This window comes from Eptesicus fuscus, chromosome 2 (genome assembly GCF_027574615.1).
Source record: "Eptesicus fuscus isolate TK198812 chromosome 2, DD_ASM_mEF_20220401, whole genome shotgun sequence".
Taxonomy (NCBI): domain Eukaryota; kingdom Metazoa; phylum Chordata; class Mammalia; order Chiroptera; family Vespertilionidae; genus Eptesicus; species Eptesicus fuscus.
In genome coordinates, this window is record NC_072474.1 from 38581093 (window position 1) to 38598140 (window position 17048).

Below are 17048 nucleotides of genomic sequence, written 5' to 3' on the forward strand. Positions count from 1 at the left end.
AGCCAGGCTGTCAGGGTGTCATTCTGAGGTGTCTGAACCAATCAGTCTCCATGAAGTTTGCTGAAACAGAGACGGTGGCCTCTGGGGACATTCTGAGAGCTATTTGTGAGGGACCCATGGTTTCCGAAGCAGAGCACTCCAAGGCCTCGGGCTTGCTTCTTTTGCTCTTAAATTCCAGCAAAATCCCTGGCCTGGAATTTGGATAAAATTAGCTGGTGTGGCAGTTGCTCTCCTCCTTCAGGCTCCTCCCTGATGCAGGTGGCGGGGGGTCGCGGGTGGGGGGGGCGCGCTTGGGGTAACCTGCCACTGAGGGACAGCCCGAGCCCAAGCTCGTGCCAGGTATTTACAGATTATACATATATGTTCCTTGTAGAAACTTTAAAAAATGCAAAATACTATAAAGAAGAAAATAAAGCTACCGATAATCATACCACCTACTGATACCAAGAAATAGTCACAATTAGCACTTGGCATATAGCCTCTCAGAGCTTATTTTCTAATGCAGCATAGCACCTTTTATTATTAACATCCGTGAATTTATAAAGACTACTGCAGTAAACACCAGTGCCCACCACCCAGCTGCCATGGATCAGCTTGTCATCCATGTTGCTTCATCCATCTTCCCTTTCTACCGTCCCTTTTTCACGTGGGATATTTTAAAGCAAACACCAAACACCACGTGATTTCACCCATAACCCTTTAAGTTACATGTACAATTTTGTAAATGTACATCAACATATTTATAAAACTGAGATGCTACTGTATGAAATCAGTCACAATTTCCGTTTTTTCTTAATAGTCTATAGTAGACATTTTTTTCATGTTTTTAAACACTCTTCTAAAACAATGCTCTTAGTGCCTTCATAATATTTAATAGTAATAGGTTGGATTAAAATCCAATCCTGTGTTTTTTAAAAAACACTGACATTCTAATTAGAACAATTAAACATTTTTGAGGGAGCATATAGAATTAAACAATAAAAAATATGTTAATGATTTTTGCCACCATCTCAAATGCAGTAGCATTGTGGGTAACTTTTTTCTTGGGAAATAGTTCAGCATATACCATCCCAACAGGAGGGCCACGGTGACCTTAGACATATTAGGCCAACATATTAGGACATATTAGGAAGCTTGTTCTACTGGCCTTTTAGGACAGCTGTCTGTATGCCGCTAGGCAAAGGTTAAGCTGAAGCCCGTGAGTGGAGTGCTTCTTGGTCTTGCAGGGTCACCAAGCCTAAATCCCATCCAAGCAACAGAGAAGATGCTTTTGAAGGGAAAGTTCTAGATGGGCATCACAAATACCAGGGGTGGGAGTGTCTTTAAAGGAATTGTGCATAGAGGGTTGCAACAAACCTTTTCTTAACGTCTTCCCTGCAAATTTACTCAGAAGTCATGAAATCAGTGTTCTGTTGATTGCCTCTGCAACATGAGAAATAAATACATAACAGCTATGAACCTCTTCATTCTGAAATCCTCCGTAGAAACAGATCCCAGTGGACTTGCTTTAAAAACTGGACCTGGGAGCAGCCACTGGACAGCAGTGAGAATGCACAACATCCATAAATGTTGTATGTACCATTTTCCTCTGAAAGAAGCTAGGGCTCCTTTGAGAAATGGCTGATTTCAAGACTGGGACAGGAAGGAAGTGCTCACAGAACGAGGGAGAAATGCCAAAAGGACCAAAGAGGTTCCCACTGGCCAAACTGGGCAATCTGAGCATCTAAGTAAAGATTGTAATAGATTATAACACTTTGAATAAAATGGGAAATTATCTGACCACTATACTAATAAAAGGGCAATATGCTAGTTAGACTGGGAGACCTTCCAGGAGACCTTCCAGATGTCCTTCTGGACAAAGCCATGGTGGTGAGGCAGAGGCGGTTAGGGGTGATCAGGCCAGGAGGAGAGGGCAGTTGGGGGCGAGCAGGCCGGCAAGGGGGAGCATTTGGGGGTGAGCAGGCTAGCAGGGGTCAGTTGGGGGCGAGCAGGCCGGCAGTGGAGGGCAGTTGGGGGCAATCAGGCCAGCAGGGGGGTGGCAGTTGGGGGCGAGCAGGCTGTCAGGGGTCAGTTGGGGGCAATCAGGCCAGCAGGGGGGTGGCAGTTGGGGGCGAGCAGGCTGGCAGGGGTCAGTTGGGGGCGAGCAGGCCGGCAGTGGAGGGCAGTTGGGGACACTCAGGCCAGCAGGGGGGTGGCAGTTGGGGGCGAGCAGGCTGGCAGGGGGGGCAGTTGGGGGCAAGAAGGCTGGCAGTGGGGGGCACTTGAGGGCAAGAAGGCTGGCAAGGGGAGCACTTGGGGGCAAGCAGGCTGGCAGGGGGGCAGTTGGGGGCGAGCAGGCTGGTTGGGGGGCAATTGGGGGTGAGCAGGCCAGTGGGGGGCAGTTGGGGGTGAGCAGGCCAGTGGGGGGGGCAGTTGGGGTGATCAGGTTGGCGGGGGGCAGTTGGGGGCAAGAAGGCCGGCAGGGGGTCAGTTAGGGGCAATCAGGCTGGCAAGGGGGGGCAGTTGGGGGCAAGAAGGCCAGCGGCGGGGGGGCAGTTGGGGGTGAGTAGGCCGGCAGGCAGAGTGGTTAGGGGCAATCAGGCAGGCAGGCAGATGAGCAGTTAGGAGCCAGCAATTCCAGATTGTGAGAGGGTTGTCTGACTGCCAGTTTAGGCCCAGTGGGATCGGGCCTAAACCTACAGTCGGACATCTCCTGAGGGGTCCCAGGTTGGAGAGGGTGCAGGACTGAGGGACACACACACACCCCTCCCCCCAGTGCACAAATTTCATGCACCAGGCCACTAGTTCATGTATAAATAGATGAACAGATTGAAAGCTCAGTGAAGAACAAAGATTTACATGGTAGCTGTCCATCAGACAGCTATCAATTATATATTTTTAAATATATTTTATTGATTTTTTGCAGAGAGGAAGGGAGAGGGATAGAGAATTAGAAACATCGATGAGAGAGAAACATTGATCAGCTGCCTCCTCACACCTCCTACTGGGGATGTACCCGCAACCAAGGTACATGCCCTTGACCGGAATTGAACCTGGGACCCTTCAGTCCACAGGCTGACGCTCTATCCACTGAGCCAAACCAGTCAGGGCTCAATTATAAAGGAGAGGAGAGAACTTCACAGTGGAGAAGCCTGAACCAAAAGAACAAGGTGAACCTCGTCCGCAGTGGGACCAGCACCTGTGTGTCATTGGGAGCATTGCAGTGAGGAAAACTGCATCGAAGGTGCTTCACCTGAAGCTAATCATGGAGACATCAGGCACTCAAACTGAGGGACACACAGCAGCACAGTGGCCTGTCAGCTTCATGAATGCCTCTGTCACAGGGTCGGGGAAGCACCGAAGGGCCCGTCTGGGCAGGGCCTATAGCTTCACTGCACCCTTCGTTGTCAGATATCAGTAGGACAACAGGCAGAACGGGAATAGGGTCTGGGGCTTAGGTGGAAGAAATGTATCAATTAGATTTTGATGCCTTAATTGGCTTATGGAGGAAAATACACTCATTTGTTGGAAATACCCCCTAAAGTATTTGGGGCTTGGGGGGCATCAGGTCAGTGGCTCACTCTCAAACGATTCAAGGGAGAAAAAGTTATTTTTACTTTACTTGGAACTTTAACGTTGTGATTGTTTCAGAATTGTTTTTAATTTGATACAAATAGTTTTTTGTATATCTTTATCCAAAAGTTTCTTTCAGCTAGAAGGTTGTTTATCTGAAAATCACTGACATAATAGACTTGTTTGAAAATATTTTATAAGATCATACATGTTTTAAAAAAACATGTCAGAGATTTGATATTCACTGATTAGAAGATTCAATATTGTTAAACTGGAAATTTGCCCCAAATTGGTCAAAAGATTCAGTGTAACACCTGTCAAAAATCTTAGCAGGTTTTTGTTGTTGTTGTTGTTGTTTTTGGGGGTGCCAAAAATGACACGATCTTAAAATATAAATAAAGGACTCAAAACAATTTTGGAATAGAATAACAAAGTTGGAAAGCTCAGACTTCCCAATTTCAACACTTACTGTTGTAACCATGACAGTGTGGTACTGGCATAAAAATATAGATGTAGCTATATAAAATAATCAATGAAATAGAATTGAGAGTTCAGAAAATAAGTGTGGTCATTTGATTTTCCAGCAAAGGAGCCAAGGCAACTCCATGGGGAAAGGATTGTCTTTTCAACAAATGATGCTGGGAAAAGTGGACATCCACGTGCAGAAAGATTGAACGTACACCTAACATCATATACATAAATCAGCTCCAAGGGGATCATAGACCTTAATGCTGGGGCAAAACTATAAAACTTTAAGAAAAAAGCATATAAGTAAATATTTATAATACTAGGTTAGGCAAAGTGTTCTTAGGTATGATATCAAAGGTACAATACATTAAAAAATATTGCTAAATTAGACTCCAACAAAATTTTAAACTTTTGCACATGAAAAGACACCATTGGGAAAGGGAAAAAGCTCTGGCTGTTGTGGCTCAGTTGGCTAGAGCATTGTTCCGTACACCATAGGACACGTACTCAGGTTGTGGAGTCCATCCCCGGAGCTCATCAGTGTTTTCTCTCTCATCAATGTTTTTCTCTCTCTGCTTTCCCTCCCCCCTTCCTTCCCTCTTTCTCTCTCTAAAATCAGTAATAAAAGTTAAAAACCTTTAAAAAAAGAGAGAAAGGAAGTGAAAAGACAAGCTGCAGGCTGGGGAAAAATATTTGCAAATCTTCTATCTGATAAAGTCCTTCTAACCAGATCCATACTAATTCCTAAAACTCATTAATATGCAACATGATTTAAAAATGGGCAACAGATTTGAACAGACATTTCACCAAAATACACAAATGACCAATAAGCACATGAAAATATGCTTCACATATATTAGGGAAATGCAAATGAAAACCTTTGAGATACCGCTTCGCACCCATTAGAAGAGCTATAACCTGAAAAATAAGTGGGAGACTTATTATTTCCTGATTTCAAAACTATACTGTAAAGCAAAGGTAACCAAGGATGTCCAGAAATGGGATTCTCCTACATCATTGATGGGAATGTAAAATGATGAAACCACAGTTTGCATAGTCTTAAAAATTAAACATAAATGTACCATATGACCCAGCAGTTCCGCTCCTAGGCATCTACGAGAGAGAGAGGAAACCATATCCACACAAAGACTTGATACTTGAAGCGTTCACAGCAGGCTTTGTTCAAAGTAAAAGAGGCCAACAATCCAAATGCCCACTGACTGGCGAGTGTGTGAGCAGTATTTGTCACAGTCATACAATGGTGTACAGCTGCCACACGGATAAACTTCACACGCACTGTGTTGAGTGAAGACAGCCAGACCCCAACGGCCACACGTGATATGATTGTGTCATGATTCCACTTACATGAAGTGTTCAGAAAAGGCAAATCTATAAAGACAGAAAGGAGAACGATGATTGACTGTGACGAGGGTTTGAAACAGGATTGACTACAAATGGACACAAGCCTACCTTTAGGATGATGGAATGTCCTAGAACTGCATCGTAGTGATAATTATGCAACTCTGCAATTTACTACACTTCATTTAAGGCTATGCTAAAAATTGGTGGATTTCATGGTATGCAAATTATAGCTAGAGTGTCTTATTTTTATTTTAAATATTTTTTATGCATTTCAGAGAGTGGGAGAGAGAAACATCAATGATGAGAGAGAATCATTGATCAGCTGCCTCCTGCATGCCCTCTACTGGGGATCAAGCCCACAACCCAGGCATGTGCCCTAACCAGGAATCAAATCATGATCTCCTGGTTCATAGGTTGATGCTCAACCACTGAGCCACACTGGCCTGGCACAAAGCTGTCTTTAAAAAACAAACAAGCAAACAGGAAACAGCCACCTACTGGATTGACTGGCGTGCATAGGACAGACACCAGCCTGTCGGTAAGGAGGCTCACCATGTGACACAAACGTGATGCGGGTCCCAGTGAGCTGAGTGGCTGCCTTGCTCATAGTGCCCAAGTCGTGATAGTTTTCAATTGTTTGTATGTCTTTTCAGGTTAATAATCTGAAATCATTTAATTACAAATTTATATTAGTTACCAAAATGTCTTCTTTTCTCTCCTGGTCAGCCATGTTTTTATTTATATTTTCTTAAATAGACTTTATTAGGTAGGTTCACAGCAAAATTGAGTGTAAGGTACAGAGAGAGTCCCTCTATCCCCTAGCCCATATGTGCACAGCTTCCTTCATTATCAATATCTCCCACCAGGTAGTACATTTTTTTGCAACCTAGGAACCTATGTTGACACATTATCATCACCCAGAGCCCAACATTTACCTTAGGGTTCACGCTTGGTGGTGTGGAGAACCCAGAAATAGACCCACATAAATATCATCAACCCATCTTTAACACAGGAGCAAGGCAACACAGTGGAGCAAACATAGTCTTTTCCCCAAATGGTGCAGGAACAACTGGACATCCACATGTGAAAACATGGACCTAGACACAGAACTCACAGCCTTCACAAAAATTAACTCAAAGTGGATCAGAGACCTAAATGTGAAAGATAAAATTATAAAACTCCTAGAGAAAACCTAGATGACGTGGGGTTTGGTGATGACTTTTTAGATATGACACCAAAGATACAAATCATGAAAAAAGAATTGATAGGCTGGGATTCATTAAAATTAATAGTACCTGCTCTGCAAAACAAAACAAAACAAAACAGGAGAAGGAAAAGATGGGCCACAGACGGGGAGAAATAGTCCCAAACTGTCTTTTTAATCATTTTGTTCTTTTTGAAGATCTAAACTAAAATAGTTCAGGTTACAGAAATTCTCAGAAAATATTCATTATAAGCAATCTGCTGTTAAGTAGGTTTGTTTTTTCCCATGGAGGTATTTATAGCCAGTGCCAAGAAATCAACATTGGTTAATAAATGAAACAATTAATCAACACTTTTTGGACTGGGCAAGGAAAGGGCAAGTAGAATATTCATGAATCAAGTTTTCTGCTTGTCCTCTGTTTTCTTCTTAGTGTTGACTTCTGTCCTATTAATTTTCACAAGTATACTTGACATTCTCTAGCCAAGCATAATATCACACACCACACTGATCACCCTTTCATATGCGAATGCTTCTGATCAAGCCAGTCATTTCTCCTGATAGAAATTCTTGAGAAAGGTAGTAGGTGATTTGTATTTAATTTTCTTCATTTTGGATCTCCTTATGCTCTGGCATTTACAAAATAAGATGCTGGGAACAATATGGAAATGATAGATTGTTATAATAGGAATATCATCCTAAGATTTCCCTTACATCTTACTTCCCTAAGACATGAGGCTCAAGTGCCATCAAACATGTTTGGTGCCAGCACTGAAGATGAAAAAGTCCTAGGTGTGAAGGAGCGGCTGCGATAAAATCACACAGGGTAATCTAAGGTGGTGGTGGGTTGAACAACATTTGGTGTTAACAAAAATTTGCCGCATCATCTCTCAAAGAGGTAAGATGTGTGCTTCCTGGTGGATAATTATGATTCAGGAGATGCATAATGTGTGGGCTTGTTAGATTTAGGCCTGCACATTAGATCTTACACTTTAGATCTTTGACCTGGTATATGATCCATTCAGTAGAGGTAATTTTTCCGTCATTTTTATTTCTTCCTGCTTCATGCTTCCTTGAGGCTTCTAATTGGAGTTGACACAGTAGCTACTAAGAACGGCTCTAATTCAGTCACACCAGCTGTAGGGTGCAGGCTGATTCTGCAACCCTGTGTGGCAGGTGACAGAGTAGGAGTGAATGACGGTGCCCACCCACAGGAGCAAAACAAAATAACAGCTTCCAACAGTCAGTTGTGGAAATGCCCTTCTGCTTATCGTCAGAGTTCTCAGAGGCAATCCCGCCTCTGGGAACAGGGTCTTAGTGGGAGAGAGGAGAGTGTTGCTGTGTCTCTTAGCTCTTACAGCCCCCTGGAAAAAAAGACTCTAAGTCTTCAAAGATAGCCCTGAGACCTCTGTGAGTGGGGGGAGGGGACATCATCTGTTGGCCCCTGGAGATAAGGAAATGTTTGTATAAAATTCTTGTAAGGTTATTTTAAGAATAATATGGTATGCCCCAAAAGTAAGAAACAAGACTTGCTGGCTTATGTCAGTATTTTGTGATGTCTTTGTATTGGTTGGAATGTTATTTGATCTCTTAAATACCCTTAATATAAAGTGATCTTGAATGACCTAAATTAATTTCCCGAGGACAACTCTCAGATTATTAAATCCTTTGAAAAGATCACAGGAAAGGTCATTTGCTGTCTTTCCTTTTGACAAAAGTAAATGAAACTTTGGAATAGAGGAACAAAGAAAGAAAAGAAACTTGCCCCCAACTGCCCTGAAGAATAGTTTTTCTTCTAAGGACCCTGTTTAAAGTAGATTTTGCAAGCCAACTTAATTTCCTTACTTTTTTTTTTTAACTACTTTGATTCTTTTGTAAACAATTTCAAAAATTTTAATGTCAGATTGACTTCATTCAAGAAGAATTGGCTTTAGATCATGACATAGCAGTTGAGGCTTAATGTGCTCTTTTATCTATCAGAATTTTGTACCTAGAAAATCCCTTTTACTTAAATCTTAGAAGATGATTTATCTAGGACATTTTATTATAGTTCATGACATCTATTCACGTTGATTTATAGTCATAAACCAAAAAAGTAAAACCATTAAAAATGTAGTTTTGACAAATACCTCAGTATTTTAAAACCACACTTGCCCCACCAATTGATGACAGATCAAAATATGTAATCTAGCATTTCACTCATTTCCCTAAATATACTCTCTAATCTAAAGGTAAAATTAAAGAAGACATGTTTTTTCTTTGTTCTATTTGGTGATTTGTTTGGTTTATTCTGAAGCAAAATTTCAAACCTTAAAAACTGAATGACAAACCTTGTCCAATTGTGTTGATTTCCTTTCATTTACTCTGGGTGTCAGTTTCCTAAACCAGCCGTAGGTGTGCTTTTTCTCAACGGCCCTTCAGTAAGTATCTGGGCCAGTTGGGGCAAAGCCCCTGTGGGCCATGTTATACCAGCGGGTGGCCGAGTCCCAATACGACTTCATTTACAAAAATGGGCAGCACTTGTGGTTTGCTAGCTCCTGTTCTGAACTTCCAGGCCTTTTACCAAAACCAATTCTGTGCTTCCTGCCATGAAAGAGACCCCCACTTGTCTTTGTACCAGCTTTGAGGAACTTCACAGCATCATGGCTTGGGTGTTTCCAGTGTGTGCTCAACATGGCAGTAACTCTGGATCATAACTCTCGGGTTCTTTGTGCTTTTCAGAGTGTGTTCACGAGCAGGCTTTCATTTTATGCTTAAATGAGTGGCTGTGACTGTCCCTCTCTGGCACGTGGACTAGGGCATTTCTCAGGCACAGGTTGGCCCCTCTTCTGCGTCCTCGCTGACCTCTCCATTTCTCTCTGCAGCGTGTACTCTGGGCACCAGTCCATCCTCATCCCGCCTTCAGAGCTGGAAACCAACCCCGCCTTGTGGCTTCTTGCTGTCAGTCAGTACAAAGTCCGAGATACATTTTGCTCCTATTCAGTGATGGAACTCTGTACCAAGGGGCTGGGCTCACAGACAGAATCCCTTAAGGTAAGCAGCCCTCACCGACCTCTCAGGCCCTGGAGAGCATGTCCCGTGTCCTAGGAAATCAGTGTCCAAGGGTATGGAAGGGGGTTAGGGAAGTTAAAATAACCCTTCACAGAAGTCAAGGCTCACAAATTTGTTTTCACGTGCAAACCTTGTTTTATAGCATGACTATTTGGGCACTGCCACAAAGAGTGCGAGTGTGTATAACTGACGTCATTAATTCCATTAGGTCTTCTTGAAGGTCCTGAATTGCTTTCTTATTTGTTGGTGAATTCAGTTCTTCAGTCCAGTTCATTTTATTCTGACCCTGGTATTCAAGTCATAGGTTTGAATTGTGCCACTAGTTTTATTTCCCTTGAAGACCCTGATTTATAGATATCAATCGATCCTAACCAAAATCTATTTTCATAATTAAGTGAATGGTGTGTGTGTGTGTGTGTGTGTGTGTGTGTGTGTGACAATAATAGTATTTCCCTCTATTTAAACCAAGGACATTTCAACAAACATATTTCATAGTAAATTAAGTAGCCTTTATCCAAGTAACTAGTTTTAATTTATATTCCTTCCAACTACTATTTACTGCTGATATGCCCAGATGTGTGGGTTGCTATGTATAAATCCAGATTATCCTTTGTGCATGTGTGCGTGTGTGCACTACAAATAGTAAAGCAATACAATTGTTTTTCCTGAATTTTGTTTTCTTTTTTAGACTTAATGTATTAGAATTGAACAGGAAAATAAAATGCAAGATAATTTTGATATTAAGTTACATAAATAAATGTATAATTACTTGAAGTTATATATTTATGCAGGAAAATAAATTTATAAAACATAATTATTACTCATGTCCACCTATATTACATTATGAAATGAATGAGTGCAGTTCGTCAAATTTCTCTGTAGGTGCATAAATAACCAAAGTGAAATAATATCATAATGGAATGATTTCTAAGCACTTTACATATTGATTCATTTAACCTTTACAATAGCTCTCTGAAATAAAAACCATTCTTGACTTCATTTTTAAAATGAAGAAACTTAAGTGACAGATAAATTAAGCACCCTTTCCAATTTCTTGCATTTAATAAAATTTGGAGCTAAATTTTGAATCTGTGACTCCAGGTCCACCATTTCAAACCCCAGACTGCATTGTCTCCCAATCCATACCCAAGTAAATCATTTGTATTACTGAGATTTTAATGTCTCCTGTGTAACTGTGTGTGTATGAAATCATGTCTATATACTAAACGTCAGCGTCAGCGCTATCTTGTGTGTTTCCCTGTTCGGTTCCGGAGCCGTGTCACCGCTCTCTCTCTCGCTCTCGCTCTCGCTCTCTCGCTCTCTCTCTTCCTGTAACTACATCCTTGCAGATGCTTGAAGGACCGATGGGTCTGCATATGGCGATTGTTCTTCAGACACACCACTCACTTCATGGGAAGCGCAGCCCCTAGCTCTCACGAGGCCCCAGTGTATGCTGACTCACTAGATTCGTCCTCCTCTGAGCTTCGCTGTTTGCTCAGCTGACTGAATTTGGTGCAGAATGGAGGTGTGCGGACCTTAGAAACAGAGATGCCCTTGATATGAGAATTTATCTGTGTCCTTTGAAGTCTCAGGGGACATAAAATGTCTTTTGCCCAAACATTTTAGCTTTCCACTCCTGTATTAAAATAGGTTTTCTCACCCTGGCCAGTGTGGGTCAGTTGGTTGGAGCATCAACCTGTGCACCTAAGGGTCAAGGGTTCAGTTCTCTATCAGGGCACGTACCCAGGTTTTGGGTTCGATCCCCAATCAGGGAGCGAACAGGAGGCAGCCAATTGATGCTTCTCTCTCACATCCATGTTTCTCTCTCTCAGCCATGTTTCTCTCTCTCCCTCCCTCCCTTCCCCTTCCTCTCTCTCTAAAGCCAATTTTTTAAAAAAGTTTACTCATTTCTCTCCAGTTCCTGTGCATCCATGTCTATAGAAATCTTTACAAATGCTTTCTTTATTCCCTAAACCCTGCCCTTTATTTTGTCCAGGACCTTGCTTCTTCTCAACCTTTCTCTTCCTCATTCTTGCTGTTGCTTCTTGCTGTTATTTAAAGCATCTTTGTAACTACATCCTTGATAATCTGTTATCTGTGTGATTGATTTTTTTTTTTTTTTACACATCCTAGACTTTCAATTAATAGCATGGAACCTTTCGACCCTGGAAAAGGATATCTGCTGTGTGGATGAGCCTGGTTCTGGAGGTCACACACCTAAGTTCTTGGAAGGCTGATCTCTTACTGCTGCTGTTGTTTCTAGGCACGAGGACTGGACCTATCCCGCGTGCGGACGTGTGTGGTGGTGGCAGAAGAACGACCTCGAATAGCACTCACCCAGTCCTTCTCAAAACTGTTCAAAGACCTGGGCCTCCATCCGCGGGCGGTTAGCACCTCGTTTGGCTGTAGAGTGAACCTGGCCATTTGCTTGCAGGTGAGTTTTGTTGATACCAACAGTGCTGGGGTGACAGAGTCACTGTTGATGACAGGTGTGCAGCACACGCTCAGGCTCACCCTACTTTCCTTGGCCGACGCTTAGCTACGTTTAGAAGATGTGATTGGTGCACAGTGTTTCTTCCTTATTTTTTTTATTCTGTATTTGTCACTAACCATTGTTCATAATTAGCATCCCTGGGACATTGTAACTTTTGTAACAGGCGCACTGTTTGTCTGTGGTTGGGCTTTCTAAAGGTTAGGCACTAAAACGTTTCATTGTGGCAAGAATCCTTGTCTTCTGAAGTACTTAGTCTTGTGTATGTAGACAGTGATTCTGCAGGAAGAATTCCAAACATGAAGCAGGTTTGCCAGTTTGCTGCTGTGGTGGCAAATTAGAACTAACCATTGCAGCTGCATTTCTGTGGCATAGTGTGAGGCTGCCCTCCTAAGATAGCCTTGCATTCACCACCGTTAAAAAAATACGTACTTATTTTCTTCCTGTATTCGTCTGCTGCCGAGTATCTTCACTCCTCCTTTCTCTTTCTGAACTAACGTGAGGTCCAGTCCATGGCGATCACTGTGCCAGGTCGGGAGGCCTGAAAGAAAGGAAGGGAAAGCGGTGTAGGAATGTTCTCCCCTGGGCCCTTCCCACAGCTTCACCCAGGACAAGCTCAGTTGCAGAGTTTGTTCGTCAAACATATTAAAACAATAAAAGCTTGACTCACAGCAGGTCCTGGAATGAAGACCAGTTGACACAAGTCACCCTGGTCTCTACGCCCCGCCCACTCTCTCTAAATCCCCAGAGGTGGTTGCTCACAACCACGTTCTTGTCCTCATTGAACGTTTCCCTGTAATCAGCGAGAAGGGCAGTAAAAACACAGGTAATTTTTTTTTGAGTAAGTAAAGAAAATATTTTAGTCAAAATAAACAGCGTGAGAGGGTGAAGAATGGCTGGGACACACAGGAGGCAGTTTTAGGAAGGGTGGCCACGGAGGCTTCTCTAGGAGGTGACGTGGCAGCCGAGTGCCCTGTGACTGAACCGAGTCCAGAATTCAGGCACAGGTGGCAGCGCGTGCAAAGCCTTGAGGCTGGTCAGTGAAACGTCCGCTTTCTATTCCCATCTTTCAGAAGGTAGAAATGTGTGATGATGGCACCACACACACAGAGCCAGCTGTTATTTGCTGTTATTTTGTTTTTCCCCTGTGGGTGGGCACCGTCATTCACTCCTACTCTGTCACCTGCCACACAGGGTTGCAGAATCAGCCTGCACCCTACAGCTGGTGTGACTGAATTAGAGCCGTTCTTAGTAGCTACTGTGTCAACTTCAGTTAGAAGCCTCAAGGAAGCATGAAGCAGGAAGAAATAAAAATAACAAAAAAATTACTTCTGCTGAATGGATAGTAAAAGAACAATCTCAGGCATAGCCCAGGTCTGAGGGCAGAAATCCCATGTCTCCTGCTCCCCGTGTACTTCTCTGGGGCCTGGTGCATAATAAATGTTTTAGAAAGCAATGCCGAAAATACAGGTTAGCCAATCAACATATAATACCCATAATTTCATCTACCCAGAGATCATCATTAATCCTTTTATGTAAAATAATAATAATATTAAAAGGCTAAAATATTCGAAACTCTGTACCTAAATATTTAAAGCCATTGAAAAATATACATGGTTTTCCCTTTGAAGCACCAGCTACTAATCCTAGTAGGTGTACCAGTTAATAATGGCAGATTTTGTAATCAAAGAAAACACGATAATTTCAAGAGAAACATCAGAAGTGCTTTATTCACAGTAATGTCCATCGCTAGCTACACATTTCCCCCATCTGTCAGGTAATTTGTGGATACTGTCCCAATAGAACTTTTCTTGTTTTGAGGCAAACCATTCAGAGACCCAATTTTCCACTTCTTCGTATGTTTTGAAGTGCTGCTCAGAAAGTGCATGTGCCATCGATCGGAACAAGTGGTAATCTGAAGGAGCAAGGTCTGGTGAATATAGCGGGTGGGTTAATACTTCCCAGGCAAGATCTTTTAACGTGTCTTTAACTGTTTTTGAAGTGTGTGATGGTGCATTATCATGAAGCAAAATGACTTTGCCGTGTCTTCTGGCACATTCTGGTCGTTTCACGATCAAAGCATGGCTGAAATTGATTATTTGTTGTCGGTAGCGATCAGTATTAACCTTTTCACCTGGTTTTAGAAGCTCATAATACACCACACCTTCCTGATCCCACCAAACACAGAGCATTGTCTTCTTTCCGGTGATTTGGCCTTGCAGTCGATGTTGATGGTTGATCTGGATTAACCCATGATTTTGTGCATTTGGGATTCTCAAAATAAATCCACTTTTCATCGCCAGTCACAATTCGATGCAAAAAAGACTTTCTTTCATGCCATTGAAGCAACATTTTACTGATGACTTTTCAGTTTTCCATTTGTCTTTTGTTCAGTTAATGTGGCACCCATTTTCCTTCCTTTAAAATATTTCCCATTGCTTGTAAACGATCGGACATTGTTTGCTAAGCAACATTTAATCTTTCTGCAACTTGTTTTTGAGTTTGACATGCATCTTCATCTAATAATGCTTGTAATTGTTGGTCTTCAAACTTTTTCGGTTGACCTGGACGTTCTTTGTCTTTCACATCGAAATCATCACTTTTAAAGCATTTAAACCAGCGTTCACAATTATCTTGAGATGGAGCATGTTCACCATAAGCTTCCTGAAGTATATGATAACTTTCAGAAGCACTTTTCTTCCAAATAAAGTAATGAATTAAAACTTCCCGCAAATGCTCTTTTTTTTGGCACGAAATTTGACATTTTTAAGCATAAAAATATCTATGATGTTAACACCTTCAGCAAATTTGACATATGAAGTTTTGAAGCTTGCTGTCAATACAACAAAATAGCATACATATCAAATCGCACATATATCAACATATGTGTAACTCCACCTATTGAAAAAAATCCGCATTATTAACTGGTATACCTAGTGTATGTGAAATTGGTGAATGGATGTATTTGTTTTCCGTGGATTTGTTGTTTTATGACCGTATTGTTTTCTCAGTTGGGATTGTTTGTCATCCTTACTCAGCGGGCCTGCATTTGGCTCCAGGTGTTTTAGCAGAGGCCGCCCTGTTAAAAGGGAGGAGTCTCGACCTCTGTCCAAATGAGGAACGAAGCTGCGTCAGGCGATGCAGAGTTTACAGGCTGTGGTCTCCCGCGGTGTTTTGTGAGGTCCGGGGGTACCACCTTCCAGAGGTTCCCTGGTCGGGAAAGACTGAGTGAAACCACTGACATGTTTTTGTGACTGAGAATGAAACCTGTCTGACACGTGAGAATGGGAAGCTATACAGAGATAAATTAGGGTGATTTTTTTTGCTTTGAAGAATAGTCTTCATTGATGGCACCTGAACCTTTCATGATCCAGCCTCAAGCTTCTCTTCCCCCCTTTACTCTCTGATGTGAAACGACAGTGTCTACCGTAGTCATTCATGCTTTCACTTCCTGACCCCCCGGACCCCACTGTTCTGGGCCTGAAATGGGCTGCCGCCATCGTCACGTGGCGGACAAGGCTCCTTTTCCAGGTCTCCTTTCTGATCCCTGCAGCTGGAAGTATTTTCTTCCTTCGACTTCCTGTGGCCCTTTGTCTCTCTCACTTTATACTTTCTAGCACGTTTTATAAATACTTCTATAACCGACTTCCGGCCCTGTGCTCTGTGAAAACCTATTAGAGAACTCAGTGTCTCCCAGAGCCAGACACTTCTTGAAGTGAATCCATTTCTTGGAAGTCCTGAGTGCAGTCCCTGCACCTGCAAACCTGACTCACAGGAGAGAATAACCCTTCCGACAGGCCTCCTGTGTGAAGGGAGCTCATGGCAGCACTGAATTTTCTCGGGAATGAAGCACAGTGTGAATCTCAGCAAATGGAAGTCCACAGTGTCATTGTCACACTTCCTTGTGAGCGGAAATCAGGGTGTAGTGCTCTTCAAGCTTCCCGCAGCATTGGCATCTCAGACAGCAGGTCCAGGCTGCACCATAAAAAAAAAAAAAAAAAAAAAGGCATCCACTCTCAGCCAAAAAAAAGCAACACTGTTCTTTAACAAGTGTACTGGACCCTTCAGTTGTAGGCAGCATCTAGTATCTATCCCCACAGTTCATGGAGGGGGAGTTCAGTCATTTCATTGTACAATGAGAGAAACAGGCTCAGAGAAGCCAAGTGAACTTTCCTGATGGACAAAGCAGGAGCTAGGCAGCATAGAACAGTCTCTCTGCTTGCAGACTATGGAATCCAGGCAGCGCAGTGCTGTCAACAAATCCAGCATTTCGCAACTTCGTTAGGTGCCAGTTCTACATGAGTATCCGATGAAATAACAGCTTTGTAAACTTAAGTTTTTCAAAATTGAACTGTGTGCAGGCAGAGTAGCCAGTCTTCTGTATTTAACTGTTTCCTTTCCTCTAATATTTCAAATCAAAACTCCTGTTTCTGTGTGACCTAAATGGGATAGTTGAAAAGACACACATCTCTGTGCGGGATGTGCTGTGAAAGGCGGGTTTCCCTCTGCTGGCACTGTTGGCATGGAGTGGGGTGTGGGGGTGCAGGGGACACCCACCAGGAACGGCTTTGTGCCCAAGCCCAGAGCAGTGCGGCCATGACTTCATGGCACCTGCTCTTGTGCTGTTATGTGAAACCCTGGTGGGTGTTTCAAATAAGCAAAATTCATGAAAAATGACAAATATATTATTGCCAGGTACACAAGTGGGCAAATATAAAAATTTAAATTAGACACTCTTAAAGATAGAAAAATAGAAAGTGGTGGCAATGTCTGTGAAGCTGTTTTTTCAGCTCTTGAATCTTGGGAACCGAGTGACTTGTTTGCCCATTTATCATTTTGAGACAGGAATGGCACATCAATTATTTTGACATGGAGTTCCATGTCAGAGCTTTAGGAATGGACTCCTAAAACAGTGTGGATGAC

General features: G+C 42.6%; 1 protein-coding gene across 2 annotated transcripts in view; it reads left to right on the forward strand.

Moving 5' to 3' along the window:
• The window catches only part of DIP2C (disco interacting protein 2 homolog C), a 385891-nt gene that overhangs the window by 339124 nt on the left and 29719 nt on the right, over positions 1-17048 (forward strand). For both annotated transcript variants that reach the window (XM_054726559.1, XM_054726564.1), the window contains 2 exons: positions 9448-9616; positions 11898-12068. In XM_054726559.1, coding sequence (XP_054582534.1) covers positions 9448-9616; positions 11898-12068 — 340 coding nt within the window. The remainder of the gene's footprint in view (positions 1-9447; positions 9617-11897; positions 12069-17048) is intronic.